The 14,516-nt window shown below is 41.1% G+C and overlaps 1 protein-coding gene across 2 annotated transcripts; it reads left to right on the forward strand.

The window, feature by feature from the left end:
• The first annotated feature begins 1,117 nt into the window (after positions 1-1,117).
• LOC129755029 (glycogen debranching enzyme) lies at positions 1,118-14,252 on the forward strand. Of its 2 annotated transcripts, none has more exons than XM_055751328.1 (9): positions 1,118-1,253; positions 3,015-3,201; positions 3,514-4,339; positions 4,403-5,223; positions 5,283-5,548; positions 5,617-5,942; positions 6,010-6,533; positions 6,590-7,245; positions 12,672-14,252. In XM_055751328.1, the coding sequence occupies exons 2-9, from the start codon at positions 3,045-3,047 to the stop codon at positions 13,680-13,682; spliced, it is 4,587 nt and encodes a 1,528-aa protein (XP_055607303.1). In that variant the 5' UTR covers positions 1,118-1,253; positions 3,015-3,044; the 3' UTR covers positions 13,683-14,252. The 2 variants fall into 2 exon arrangements, with proteins under 2 accessions (XP_055607303.1, XP_055607301.1); XM_055751326.1 differs by lacking the exon at positions 1,118-1,253 and adding an exon at positions 2,776-2,942.
• The last annotated feature ends 264 nt before the right edge of the window (positions 14,253-14,516 follow it).

The following is a 14,516-nucleotide window of genomic DNA, read 5'->3' on the forward strand; positions in this document are numbered from 1 at the left end:
ATCTGAATCTGAAATCTGAATCTGAAATCTTAATCTGAAATCTGAATCTGAAATCTGAATCTGAAATCTGAATCTGAAATCTGAATCTGAAATCTGAATCTGAAATCTGAATCTGAAATCTGAATCTGAAATCTGAATCTGAAATCTGAATCTGAAATCTGAATCTGAAATCTGAATCTGAAATCTGAATCTGAAATCTGAATCTGAAATCTGAATCTGAAATCTGAATCTGAAATCTGAATCTGAAATCTGAATCTGAAATCTGAATCTGAAATCTGAAATCTGAATCTGAAATCTGAATCTGAAATCTGAATCTGAAAACTAAATCTGAAATCTGAATCTGAAATCTGAATCTGAATCTGAATCTGAAATCTGAATCTGAAATCTGAATCTGAAATCTGAATCTGAAATCTGAATCTGAAATCTTAATCTGAAATCTTAATCTGAAATCTTAATCTGAAATCTGAATCTGAAATCTGAATCTGAAATCTGAATCTGAAATCTGAATCTGAAATCTGAATCTGAAATCTGAATCTGAAATCTGAATCTGAAATCTGAATCTGAAATCTGAATCTGAAATCTGAATCTGAAATCTGAATCTGAAATCTGAATCTGAAATCTGAATCTGAAATCTGAATCTGAAATCTGAATCTGAAATCTGAATCTGAAATCTGAATCTGAAATCTGAAATCTGAATCTGAAATCTGAATCTGAAATCTGAAATCTGAATCTGAAATCTGAATCTGAATTCTAAATTTTAAATTTTTCAGGATTTTGATCACGGAATTGTTGGATTTTCTGATTTTAGACTATTGATTTGAGTAATGTTACTGAATTTTCAATCAGAATATAAAATCTGCCTGTGCTTCTTAATTCAAACTCGAAAATGGATTTTTCTTATTAATTTTGATCCAGAAATCTCTTATTTATCAATCTAAAATCTTTTTCTTCGATTTCGGCTTTCCGTTTGGATATCTATTTATCTTGGAAGCATGCTTTGAGCAAGTGGGCAATCCCTCGGCCCCCACAAAAAATCGGGTTTGTTTACATTTTTCGTAACGGCTCTTTGCGCGAGAAAGGATAAAAAACGATAACGCCCATCACCCGCACACAGCAAGGTCACCTTGTAGTCGGATTTATGAAAATTTCTGGAGCAAGGCGGTTGGGTTGCGTAGCTCGGTGCGTGAAAAATTCAGTGAAATCCGTCGGCAGCTTCATATTTTTGGAGAAATTAGTGCCATTTTAAACTTGAGGTAAGTGGTTTCAACGGAATAATGTTCTGGCAATGGTTAGTTCTTCGGGATTCCAGTGATTTTTTGGGTGATATTTCCCATACTATTATCCTCCGACGTCTCACGGCCAGTAGCGAAACTAGGGTACCTTCGCCCTGACCTCGTTCTAGATTGCTTCGGGTCGTGAAGTATTTTGAATCTGTCTACCGTTGTTGAGAGATTTGTATGGAAAGATTATAAGAACGTTTACGAGCAAAATGCTCGCTCCCAAATTGGCCTTAATTTAGTTGGGAGCAGTTTCAAAGCAGTTACGCGGACGAGTTTTTGTCTGCTGAACCACAACAGTTGGAAACATCTGTTGGTCGAGACAAGTTGTGAAACTTTGTTGCTGGTCTTGAGCACGTGAGTGTTTTATTTTCGTTCCCGCGCTTAAGCTGGGACGGTTTTAGAAGAGGTCGTGTCACGATAGGAATTTTAACACGCATGGCTTGAATTCTTGAAAGCATTCTATGAAAACAATCAAGCGCGTAGATCTGATACGTCTCATCAGCTCAGGCGATTGTCGTCGCGTCGTTGCGCCGTTTAATCAACTTAAGGGGCCATAGGTTACGACGATTGCTTTAGTTTGTTTTGGTCGTTTCCTTCTACAGATTGAACCGTTTACTCAAACGATTGAAGCTAACAAGATGCCAAAAGGGTTTGGTTTTGTTTAGTTGGCCACCTGCCAAATCACACTATAACAAGATCAAAATCAGTGAACTGATTATCACGTTTCAACTGTCGATCAAATTTATGGATTTAGTAACTGACAAAAAATTACATTTGCATTGTAATTTCAATTAAGTCACGTGAGCTATTGGCCAGCTTTCAACTTTTTTTTTTAAATTTCTAGTAGCTTTTACACTTAACATTTTGTTCCAATTCATATCTTTTCTCGACCCTAAAAAGTCAATTCGATCAAACTTACGGCCTATTTTGAATGTCTCAGATACTGGAAAGGATTTTTTTTTATTCGCGAAACCTTAAATAGGACGTGTGTGTAGTTTTATGATTACTTATACAAAATTTTGCTGATTTTTCTTTTGTTTTTTTTGAATCAAATTAATGGAATAAATAAAAGATCCAACACTTAAAAACAGCAGTTCAAACGAACAGTGACTAATATTGTGTAATAATGTTGGCTTCTTTAGATTTAAATAATAATAACTGTTTAACAAACAAGATCATGGACAGCCGCAATCGTTGACGCTTTGCTCTGAGCAGAAATACTGAATTGATTCATCCACTTAAATTTTTCTCACTGTCTGTTGAAAGAGGTTTGTAATTTTCTAGAGCTAGTTCTACAATGATCTTTCTGAAAAAAAATCAGAATCTAGAAAAAAAACGTATCAATAATGAAAAAATAAAGAACAATACCTTTTACCTCATTGTCCAAGCACTGATTAAAAAGTTGTTGATGCTAAAGTAATTCCAATGTTTTAGACCTGGAGTACAGTTGCATTTCGCATCAGCTCCAGCTAGTCAGCTGCCGTGCAAAACTGACCCTTATCGTCAGTCACTCGCCAGATCTGGCGCCGGCAGGTTTCTTTTCGCTTTTACAACCCCGTTTTCAATATTGTACTCCTAAGTCAGTTCCGCAAAACCGTGGCCTTCATTTGTTCCTATATCATGAAGGTGCTCCGAAAAATCGGTTCCTTCCTGAACGCAGAGGTCCGTTTTTTAAACTGAAAAATAATAGACTATTTAATTGACCGTTTTTTGTGTCTTTTTGTCTTCTTCCAGTGGTTACCACCGGCAGCAGGTCAAGGAAAAATGTCCGATCAAGGGTCGCTCAAGTTGGCCATCCACCACAACGACAAAGGCGAGGGAACGTTGTATCGGCTGAAGAAGAACTCGATACTGCACGTTACCCCGGGACCGTCACTGTTGGGGCGCCGTGTGGCCATCTACTGCAACTATCCAGCTGATGGTGAGTGTAACTTGTTTTTTTCTCACTGTGTTAGCCAAGGTGAGGTCAAGGTCAAAAAACGAATAGTTAACGTGAACACTGATAAAGTTTAATCAAAGTTGTTCGTTGCCAAATTAGAATTGTAGGTCAATTTTGGAAAAAAATGAATGAAAACGTGATCCAATCAAAAATGGTGACACGTTTCAATGTCCTGATGCAATCGCTCGCTAAACTGTAAATAATCGGGTCGTTTTTTGACCTACCTTATCGGTTGCATTCAATCGGTTATGGAAAACAGCTTGCCTTATCATCTGTTTTTGTTAAATCTTCCAGGCAAGGAATTTGAACGCACAGAATACCGTCAACTGGAGTGGTTCGGCTCAGGTGGGATTAAGCTGCTAGACGCAAATGGCTCGAAATATGTTCAAATCAAAGACGTTGAGTACTACTGCACCGTGCATCTGACTAGATCGGGGACGTACCATTTCTATGTTGAGTACGAGGGCAAAGAAGATCATCAGGCGGGTTTGTACGTTCAGGTCGAACCGAATCTCACAATTGGCAAAGGAGATGCTCTCACACATCTCCCACTGGAGGCGATTCGCTGTCAAACAGTCATTGCAAAACTGCTTGGTCCTATCAATACCTGGGAAGCTAAAATGCTGGTAGCCAAAGAGAGTGGTTACAACATGGTTCACTTTACTCCGATCCAGGAGCTGGGAGGTTCACGTTCGGCATATTCACTCAAAAACCAGCTCAGGGTGAATCCGGACTTCCAGAACAACGACAGCCACGAGGTCAGCTTTGATGAGGTGGACAAAGTGGTACGTAAGATGCGCGAGGAATGGGGCGTTGCGTCGATCTGCGATATCGTACTGAATCACACAGCTAACGAGTCGATTTGGATCCGAGAATATCCGGAATGCAGCTACAACTGCTTCACTTGTCCCCATTTGAGGCCGGCCTTCCTGCTGGATGCCGTTCTGGCTCAGGTCGGCGAAGATGTCGCAGCCGGTTTGTTGGAACAGGTCGGTTGCCCGATGGTAGTCGAAACAGCCGAACATTTGCAGGCCATTCGTTGGCAGATTCAAACCAACTATCTGCCTAGAATAAAACTGCATGAACTTTACCAGTGCGATATCGATAAATATGTTAAAAGGTAAGAGTACACTTGATTGAATTGCTTAAACGTTTTCCACTAAATCCCATTCATTCAAAACAGATTCAGCGAAGAAGCCGCGAAATCACAACCCACCCCAGCTCAGGATGCTCCGGAAGGGGACATCCTTCTAAAAACTGACTCCGGATACCATCGGCTAGGAGCAGAAATAGATTTCGAGAAAGCTCTTAAAATCTACAACGTCTACCGGAATGATTGCTTTGACGAGGACACCCGGAAGCGCAAATGTTTGGAAGCCTTCCGGTCCCGATTGCAGTGGCTGAACGAAGAAGTGCGGAAGGAAATCCAGAGCCATCTGGATTACGCTATCGAGAACTGTTTGGCTGGAGCCCGATACGAGCGAGTTCAGGCTGATGGTCCTCAGGTGAAGGGAATCTCCGTGAAGTATCCCCTGTTTATGAAGTACTTTACCCAATACGGAATCAAGGGTAAATCGTTGAAGGAAATCGAGGAGTCGATGTACAAGGAACCGGGTAAATTGTTCATGGCTCACAACGGTTGGGTGATCAATGGCGACCCTTTGAACGATTTCGCTCGACCTCAAGCCGGCAACGGAAACGTTTATTTGCGAAGAGAGCTGATTGCCTGGGGTGATAGCGTGAAGTTACGTTTCGGAGACAAACCCGAAGATAGTCCTTACTTGTGGAAGCACATGAAGGAGTACGTGGATACGACGGCCAGAATATTCGATGGTGTTCGGCTTGATAACTGCCATTCAACTCCTTTGCATGTTGCCGAATGGCTTTTAGATTCAGCACGGAAAGTCAATCCCGAACTGTACGTGGTTGCTGAACTTTTCACCAATTCGGATTACACCGATAACATTTTTGTCAATCGTTTGGGAATTACTTCGCTTATTCGAGGTAAATTTCGAGAAACAAATTAAAACACATTTCAACAACTTACCGTTGTCATTTTTCAGAGGCTCTTTCCGCATGGGATTCGCACGAGGAAGGTCGGCTGGTTCATCGCTACGGTGGAGCACCGGTGGGTGCTTTCTTCCCGTGTCCCAAGCGTATTGTAGCGCCTAGCATCGCTCATGCTCTGTTCATGGACATGACCCACGATAATCCATCTCCGGTGGAGAAGCGCTCGATATTCGATCTGGTTCCATCGGCAGCTCTTGTTTCGATGGCCTGTTGCGCCACCGGAAGCAATCGAGGCCTGGACGAAATGGTTCCCCATCATGTAAGTTTCACATTTATAATAGACGTAATTGTCCTGCGAACAACCACTTATAAGCTTTTTTTTCTCAGATTCACGTGGTAGACGAAGAGCGCCAGTATCAGGAATGGGGCAAACACGTAGATAAAAGTACCGGTATCGTTGCGGTCAAAGAAGTTCTGAACCTGCTGCACGGAGGTCTCGCTACGCGTGGTTTCGATCAGGTGTATGTGGATCAAATGCATCCGGATATTGTGGCCGTCACCCGTCATTCCACGCAGAATCACGAAACGCTGATCTTGGTAGCTCACACCGCCTTCAGCTATCCCAGTCCTTGGGCTGGACCGACCAGCGTTAAGCCGTTGCGATTCGAAGGTGAACTGTTGGAAATTATTTTCGAAGTTCAAATCTACAAAAAGTAAGTTTTTACCCTGCTTATCATAATCTAAAATTCCATTATTAACGACAATTGTTAATTTTTGCAGAATCGGTCAAACGTTTGATCGCCCAACGGAGTACAAAAAGGACGAGCAATACATCAACGGTGTTCAGGAATACGTTGTCGATCTGCGTAAGAATCTCAAAATCGAGGAATCGGATGTTTTCCGCAAGGAAGCCATTATCGATGGCAATTCGACCCAGCTCGACTTTGTGAATTTGAAACCCGGCTCGGTGGTAGCTATTCGTGTCGGTCTGAAGGAAAATGTCCGGCCACATTTCGAAAAATTGCAATCGTTGGTAAAGGAATTCCACCATGATAGCGGCATTGCTTATACAGAACTGCAACATATGCTAACGAAGCTGAATTTGATCGATTTCAACAATCTGCTGTACTGTGGAGCTGACGAAGAACGTGATAATGGTGGAGGCCCGTACAATTTACCCGGTTATGGCGATCTAGTTTACTGCGGATTGCAGGGTATTATTTCAATTCTAAGCGACATTGGTCCGAGCAACGATCTGGGTCATCCGTTGGCCAACAATCTACGTATTGGAGATTGGTTAATCGGTAAGTGTTTTCCATCATCATTAGAGACTTTGTTTTAATTTTTTTTTCAATTTCAGACTACTGTTCCCAGCGTCTTCTCAAGTACCCGAACCTGGTCCCAGTTGCAAATTGGTTGGAGAAAAACTTGGCTCCCCTCAAACAAATTCCTCGGTACATGATTCCCTGCTATTTCGACGTGATCATCACCGGTGTTCATCGTCTCGCTGTCAATGCTGCCGCCCACCTTATGGGTGACTTTGTTCGCCACGGCTCAGATTTCGGCCGTCGTCTGGCGCTGGGATCGATCCAATGCATTCGGGTGGCACCGTCTGCCCACCTGCCCAAGTTGAGTCCGGACGTAGCGCCTCCAAAACCACCGGCTCATTGCGCAACTCTGGCAGCCGGTTTGCCTCACTTTTCCACCGGTTATATGCGCTGTTGGGGTCGAGACACATTTATCGCTATCCGGGGACTGATGTTCCTAACCGGACGGTTCGATGAGGCCCGGTATATGATACTGGGTTTCGGTGGTTGCCTGAGACATGGTTTGATCCCGAACCTGTTGGATGGTGGTATGAATGCTCGGTTCAACTGTCGTGATGCCATCTGGTGGTGGTTGTACAGCATTAAGGAATTTGTCGAGGAAGCTCCCAATGGAAGGGCTCTGTTGAAGGATAAGGTTTCGCGGCTGTATCCCACCGATGATAGCGATGCCAAACTGCCTGGCGAATGTGTGAGTATTTTATGTTTTTATTTTATTTTATGTAGTCATAAAAATCCATTTTTTGAGCTTTGAATTTAACATTTTATAAGATTGATGTAAAACAGTTTTCATGAGGAACCATTACACTTCGGATTTTTTTGCTTTAAAATTTTGTCAAGGAAATTACAACTTAGAAAGAGGTTTGATACTTTTCGATTGAGATTGTAATATAAAAATTATCATTTGGTAGTGACAACAAATGTTTTATAGATTTTCATCGGTTCACTCTCTGGAGCCACTTTCAGTTTCGGTGATGACTAGTTGTAGCGTAAGAATTAAGTTTTGTTGCTATTAAATTTTGAGCGTGTAGTAATTGTATTAATTCGAACCAAAATTAAATATTTAGTGTTGAGAGTGTAAGCGTCAAAAGCACACGTGAACAACATAAACAAGAATCGGCAAATCAAAAACTGTGGAATGAAACAAATTAAGCGCCAGAATTCGTCATTGCGATTGTGATTTGCTGAACGTCGTGGAGCTACCGTCCGTGGCTTATATCCCGGAGTCGAAGCCAACAAACTGGAAGTCAAATTCGAGTTGGTTTGGTGGAGATGTGAGAAAACTGTTTCCTCCCACTATTAGGCAACGGGGGATAGCGGACGATGTTTTTTCTGACTCAGTTGCAAACAGAACCATCTCCAGCGGAAAAGAAGCCGAAGACATTTTCGTGCCAGTAGTAAAAAGGAAATTGGAAGACGAAAGAAAAATTGTAGGTTAGAGTGAGTGAATCAAACCGAAGTTTTCCCCTCAAATTGCATCAAAATCGTCTTGATTTTCAGTGCCGGAACATAACCATTAGCTCGGCAATCATTGGAAAAAGACAACAACCCCTCGTGGGTGAGTAGCGATTTTTTTTTGTCTGATAAGAAGCGAAAGTAAAGCCATGGTTATTAATCGGCAGGTCATTGTTGGAGAGCCGAGGGTCGTTGTTCGGAAGCTAAAGGTACTATTGGCTCCAGCTCAGTCGGTCTGACCAAGCCGGAAGCAGACAGCGGAGGTGCTCCGGGTCTTTGCCATGCGCCCGTTGAGCAGTGCAGCCAGGCAGGGTTGCCAGAATCTGTGATATACTGCTGTGATACACCTGTGCCGTCCGAGTTGTGATATGATTGTTTGGATGTTATGGTAGGAAACGGGCCCGTGAGTAGATAATGTTAAGCTAGCTTAGGTTTTTTGAAATGTCTTGTGGAAGTAAATCATTCTATCAAAGTCTGTTTCACATAGAATCTGGCCGCATCTTTTCATTTACTGCAGGCCCCTAGTTATCACATCGCGAATCTATTGACAGTGTTTTGATCCGGATGGTTTGTTTACTTAGTGGTGAAAATTTCATCAAGATTGAAGCAGTCAGTCAAAAGTTATCGACGATGGAACGCGAAAGGTGAGAGAAAATTCTGCACACCGACGTGGTCAGAGGTAAAGATCGCGAAATTCCTGAAATATTCAAAATCGACTGTAAATTCAGTGCTGCAACGTTACTGGGAGACCCTTACGGTGGATCGAGCAAAACAAACCAGGCGTTAAAGTGGAACATATGACCGGAAGCTGCGAGCAAAGGTAATTCGATCAGTTCACAATAATCCTGGAATCTCCTCGCGTGATTTGGCGAAAAAGTTCAAGACGAACCACAGTACAGCTCGACGAATTTGTTTGCGAGAAGGCTTGCGGTCGTATCATGCAAGCAAACACCCCAACAGATCGCTGAAACAAAACCTGGTTGCCAAAACCAGGGCAAGGAGGTTGTACGAGAAAGTGTTGACCAAGTACAACGGATGCATTTTGATGGACGACGAAACTTACGTCAAAATTGATTTTGGACAAATACACGGTAACAAATTGATGATGATTTGGCAAGGGATCTGTAGTTGTGAGAAGAAGACTAAGATTTTCATCACTGGGGACACAATGAATACAAAGAAGAATGTCTCCAGAAGAGGGTTTTGCCATCCATTCGGCCCCACAAAGGTCCGGTGAAGTTCTGGCCGGACCTGGCAAGCTGCCACTACAGCCGGGATGTCGTTAAGTGGTATAAGGAGAACAAGATCGATTTTGTTGAAAAAAGTATCAATCCACCAAACTGTCCGGATTTTCGTCCCATCGAGAAATGTTGGGCAATAGTTAAGGGAAAACTGAAGAAATGTGGCAGAACCATGGAAAAACCCACTCAAATGAAAAAATGGTGCAGAAAATGATGGGTGGTATCACAAAAAAAGTTCGAAAACTAATCCGAAAAGCTGACGAATGATTTTTATGTATTTTTTTCCCTTAAAGTGCGATAAAAACCCTACAAAATGACATTTTTACTTTTGTTGTACGTTATTTCTTTGCGGAGAAATGATCTATTTTATCCGACCAGATTCTATGTGAAACATACTTTAGCTACAAGTTTTGGGTTTCGCGTGTTTGTGCTTTGGGTAAGCGTTAGCCGTGTAGCACACCCTGAGAGTCAGTGGTCCTTAAGTTGTTTCATAGTCAACGATATTTGCATTTCACCTTCAACAGAAACCATCTTTGTCACCTTTATCAGTTCTAGAAGTGTGAGGGGATTTTTACAGATAAATAATGTTAAACAAAAAAGTGAAAATTACGTAACTGTAAAATCGTAATTTTAATTTCTTCAATGCACTCTATATATTTCGACATATTTTATAAGATTTCCATAATATTTTGACAACATTCCATAAATTTAACAATTTGAACCGTTATCTTTTCGGAAGTTTTTCAGTCGATGATTCGTTTTCAAAGGTTATCACTTATAATTGAATTATTGCTGAATCAGAAATAACAAAGCATTTTGGCTGCAATTAGAAACGTAGTAAGAAAAATCAATTCAATAAGGCTTTCGCGTGTGCTACCACAAAATGAAAGCCCTAGTAAAAAGTAGCAGCTGGACAAAACTGGCAATATATGGTAAAATTTGAATTTTTTACAACAAAAAATCTTTGAACCTCGTATTTAATTTAAAAAAAAACAAAATCACAGGGTGTCGACTACCTGGAAAAACCTGGAAAATCAGGGAATTCAATTTGCATCAGGAAAAATCAGGGAACATCAGGGAATTTTTGCACCAATCAGGGAAAAAACAATGATCCTAATTTTATTTGAAGATACGTCATAGTTTTTTATCTGCTTAAAAATATGCGGATATGACACTAAGAATGCTATGAAAAAATGTCCTAAGCTCAGAGAAAAGCAAGTTCTGCAATTTCGTATCGAATGCAAAGGAATGCTGAAGGCAATTGTACTTAAGTTAATGAAGCGATCGCCATTAACTTATCCTCTGACCAAGGCCGCCTCTTGCCTTGATCCGGCAGTTATCAGCAGCGATACCAAATTGGCCAAAAAACGATTTGAGAAGACTTTGACTATATTGGCAGATACTGGATGTGTTAGTGGATCCTCGGCAGATTTAACAGTACGGCAGTGTTCCGGAGTGATTGCCAGAGGCGATAAATTTGATAATTATGACCGTAGCAAAGAAAGGCTGGATCATTTTTGGCAAATGCCAAGTGTCCAGAATTCTTCAACATCGTCAAAATGATCTGCTGTCTTTCACATGGCAACGCGATATGCGTGAAGAATCAGTGGTGGCTAAACGACAAATCTATGATGCTGTTTTTTTATGCTGGAGGGATAAAATCAGTCCAAATTTCCAACAAACTTATTCAAAGAGTTCGAAATTCACATGCTCTTGAATAAGATCAAACAAAGCTGATGAAGCGTCATCGAGAAGCGGAAGCAAAATCGCTTGAGGTGAAACGCTGGAAAATTTTGGAAGACGCACAGAAGAAGGCTGATACTTTAAGTTGCTTCCTCAGGTTGTTTTTCAAACCTGGAACTTTCTGGAAAAACGACTGGAAAATCAGGGAAAATCAGGAAAAATCAGGGAATTTTATTACCAGATATGAGTCGACACCCTGAATCAGTTAAATGGATTAGATGAAAAAAATTTTTTTTGACATTACTGTTCATTAAATTATTTCATCTAGTCTAACTTTTGTAATTTTAATGAATGCTTTTTTTCGTACACATTGTATGAATATTTGTGGAGTTCACGTTAATCAAAGCTCCTCTTTTTCTTCCTTTAAAAATGATTTAAACAGCTTTGGGACAGTCTTGCGGATAGTGGCAAAAACATACTAATTTTACCCTCCCGACTGTTCGGTTTAGATAAAATATTCTATTTATTATCTGTTCAAGTGTTGGTCGTGAACAAAATTATTTTTTTGACCAGAAAACAAGCAAACGTAAAACTAAAGTAACGAAAAATAATTATTAAATTTTGTTGCTGGCTGGGTGCTTTTTTATCATATCTCAATATCCGAAAATAATTTTGTTTCTTTTTATAAATAACCACCTAACGCCACAAGCAAACAGACGGTCTACAGGGGACCAGATCTTCACATTATGGCAAATCATCCAAAAATGCCGTGAACACCAAGTCCCTACGCATCTATTCATTAACTTCAAAACCGCATACGACACGCACGATAGGCCGTAACGAGCTATGGGAAATCATGTGATATGTAAAACGTGAGAAATGAGAAATATGATGTGAAATGAAAAAAAGAGACAAAAGAAGTGAGATGTGAGACATGAGAAGTAAAATATAAGACGTGGGATGGAAGATTTTAGAAGTAAGATGTAGGATATGAGAACTGTGAAATTAGACACGAGAAGAGAAAAATCAGACGTGAGAAGTCAGGCATGGAACCTGAGAAGTGATAAGTGGTATGTGAGACCTAGGACTCGAGAGATAAGAAGTGAGATTTGAGAAGTGAGACGTTGCACGCCTCATGTCTTATATTTCACGTCTCTTGGCTCATGTCTTAGGTCTCAGATCTATCTCAGGTCTCGAATTTCTAGTCTCAACCCTCATGCAGCACGTCTCATGTTTCAGTTCTCATACGTTTCAAATCTCTTGTCTCAAGTCTAACCTTTCAAGCTTTAAGCCTAAGGGTCTCTCAATTTCCAAAACATCTAAGTGTTTTTCATTGAAAAGGACTGTGATAAAACCATGCTGATTGCAAAAACCGTGGAAGTTTTGACAGAAACATGAGAATAATTGTGCCAAAGGTTGAAAAATCTTCAAAATACCGTAAAATTCTCACACCTGACATTCTTTACTGAATCTTGAACTATAAAGTTAAGCTAATTTTGATTGATCTTAACGCTTTTCGTTTCTTTTAAGACAGATCACTTTTTTCATTTTTCTGTTTTTAACCCGTTGTTGAGAAAGTGGTGGCTCCAGAGAGTTAGAACTATATTCCCCACAAACGCTTACTTTGTACTGGGTTACATTTTTAGTTTTATTTCGAGCAGAAGAATGTACTTACCTGGTTTGAAAACAAATTAGATAAAATATTAAAAAAAAATCTTTCTTCATTTCTTTCCACCAGGACCAACTGTTGTACGAAACCATCCAGGAGGCACTAACGGTACACTTCCAGGGCTTGTCGTATCGGGAACGTAACGCCGGTACCCGAATCGATGCCCACATGAAGGATAAGGGTTTCAACAATCGGATCGGTATCGATCCGGACACCGGATTCGTGTTCGGTGGCAACAACGCCAACTGTGGCACCTGGATGGACAAAATGGGCTCCAGCGATAAGGCCGGCAATCGCGGCATTCCCTCGACCCCTCGGGATGGTTCAGCCGTTGAATTGGTTGGACTGCAAATGGCTGGTTTGAGGTTCATGCAGCGTATGGCTGAGGAGAAGGTCATTCCGTTCAGTTCGGTGGATCGGACTTCGAACACCGGGGTGAAAACTTCTTGGACCTACAAAGAGTGGGCAAACAAGATTGCTGCCAACTTTGAGAAACACTTTTATGTGGATGAAAACTGCACCAGTCAGTACGTGAATAAGCGAGGAATTTATAAGGATACTGTTGGGTCGGAAATACCTTGGACCGATTATCAGTTGAGGTGTAATTTCCCGATTGCTCTGGTTGCTGCCCCGGAGTTGTGCGATCCGAAACACGCGTGGAGGGCTTTGGAAAATGCTAAGAAGTATCTGCTGGGCCCACTAGGAATGAAGACGTTGGATTGCGAAGACTGGGGCTATCGTGGCAATTATGATAACTCGATCGATAGCGACGATAAAACGGTATCGCATGGAGCCAACTATCACAACGGACCGGAGTGGGTTTGGCCGATTGGTTTCTATCTGCGGGCCCGTTTAATTTTCGCCAAAGCCAATGGAGTGCTGAAGGAAACGATTGCCGAAACATGGTCAATTTTGCAAACTCATTTGAATGAAATCCAGAAATGCCACTGGAGAGGATTAGCGGAATTGACTAACGAAAATGGAGCTTACTGCAAGGATTCCTGCCGGACGCAGGCCTGGAGCATGGGCTGCGTGCTGGAGGTGCTATACGATTTGGAAAAGTTCGATAAACAACTGTAGCTCTAATGTTGAAGGAAAAAAAATGCAATACTAGCCGTAGGCACAGTTTAGAGAGTGAACCACAAGTACTGGTCGAACGCTTCGATTGGAATCCTGCCTCGATTGTAGGTTAGTTAGATTATGTTTGTTTTCGGAAGTTGAATATTTTATTTAAACCCGTTAAGTTTTCAAAGTTTATCAACGTTTCCGGGATCCCGAAGGGATTACCGCTCTGTGTAGATGTTTCATTAGGAATTGTTCAACCAAAAATACTGGTTCGGAACATTGGTATTCGTTTTTCAATCAATTTAGGGAAGAAAAAAATGTGTACCTCAATTGTGTCCTAGTGTGCTCTCTTCGCAGAAACAGTGAAAAAAGCAGTGCCATTTTGTTCTAAGCATCGGTTGTGTTGATCGTGGAGAGGCAAAGGAAAGCTAGCGCGTGTTCAGCTGCATCACAATATAGTACCGCAAAAAATATCTAGCCTTCTGCCAATACAACACAACATACATACACACAGACACAAACTCGCATGCATGGCAAATAAAACAAATCAGCAAGTGATAAAATTCACTTGCTGAAAAATAGTGACCGAATGTAGTTGTATTTATTTCCTCTTGGGACCATGTACCGATTATTTCGTCAGGCTTTTCGGGATTGCCTTCCGTGGAATGTTTGACAAAACAGCTGAATTATTGAATCGAACACATTCTAGCTAAATGGTTGGTGTTTGAGTTTATTCGAACTTTCCTCATAATTGTTTCAGTAAGCAACTACCAGTGTTGATAAGTTGATTACATTTGAGCCATTTCTTATTTTTATATGATGGAAGCAATTTAACAGTATGAGTAAATA

The sequence above is a fragment of the Uranotaenia lowii genome, chromosome 3 (genome assembly GCF_029784155.1).
Source record: "Uranotaenia lowii strain MFRU-FL chromosome 3, ASM2978415v1, whole genome shotgun sequence".
Lineage (NCBI taxonomy): Eukaryota > Metazoa > Arthropoda > Insecta > Diptera > Culicidae > Uranotaenia > Uranotaenia lowii.

What these genes read in the sequence shown, in the direction of transcription:
- LOC129755029 (XM_055751326.1), top strand. Translation starts at nt 2,901, where the DNA reads ATGAAGGTGCTCCGAAAAATCGGTTCCTTCCTGAACGCAGAG. An exon ending in CTGCAACTATCCAGCTGATG is followed by an intron (nt 3,202 to 3,513) that starts GTGAGTGTAACT and finishes TAAATCTTCCAG; the next exon opens with GCAAGGAATTTGAACGCACA. An exon ending in TATTGGAGATTGGTTAATCG is followed by an intron (nt 6,534 to 6,589) that starts GTAAGTGTTTTC and finishes TTTCAATTTCAG; the next exon opens with ACTACTGTTCCCAGCGTCTT.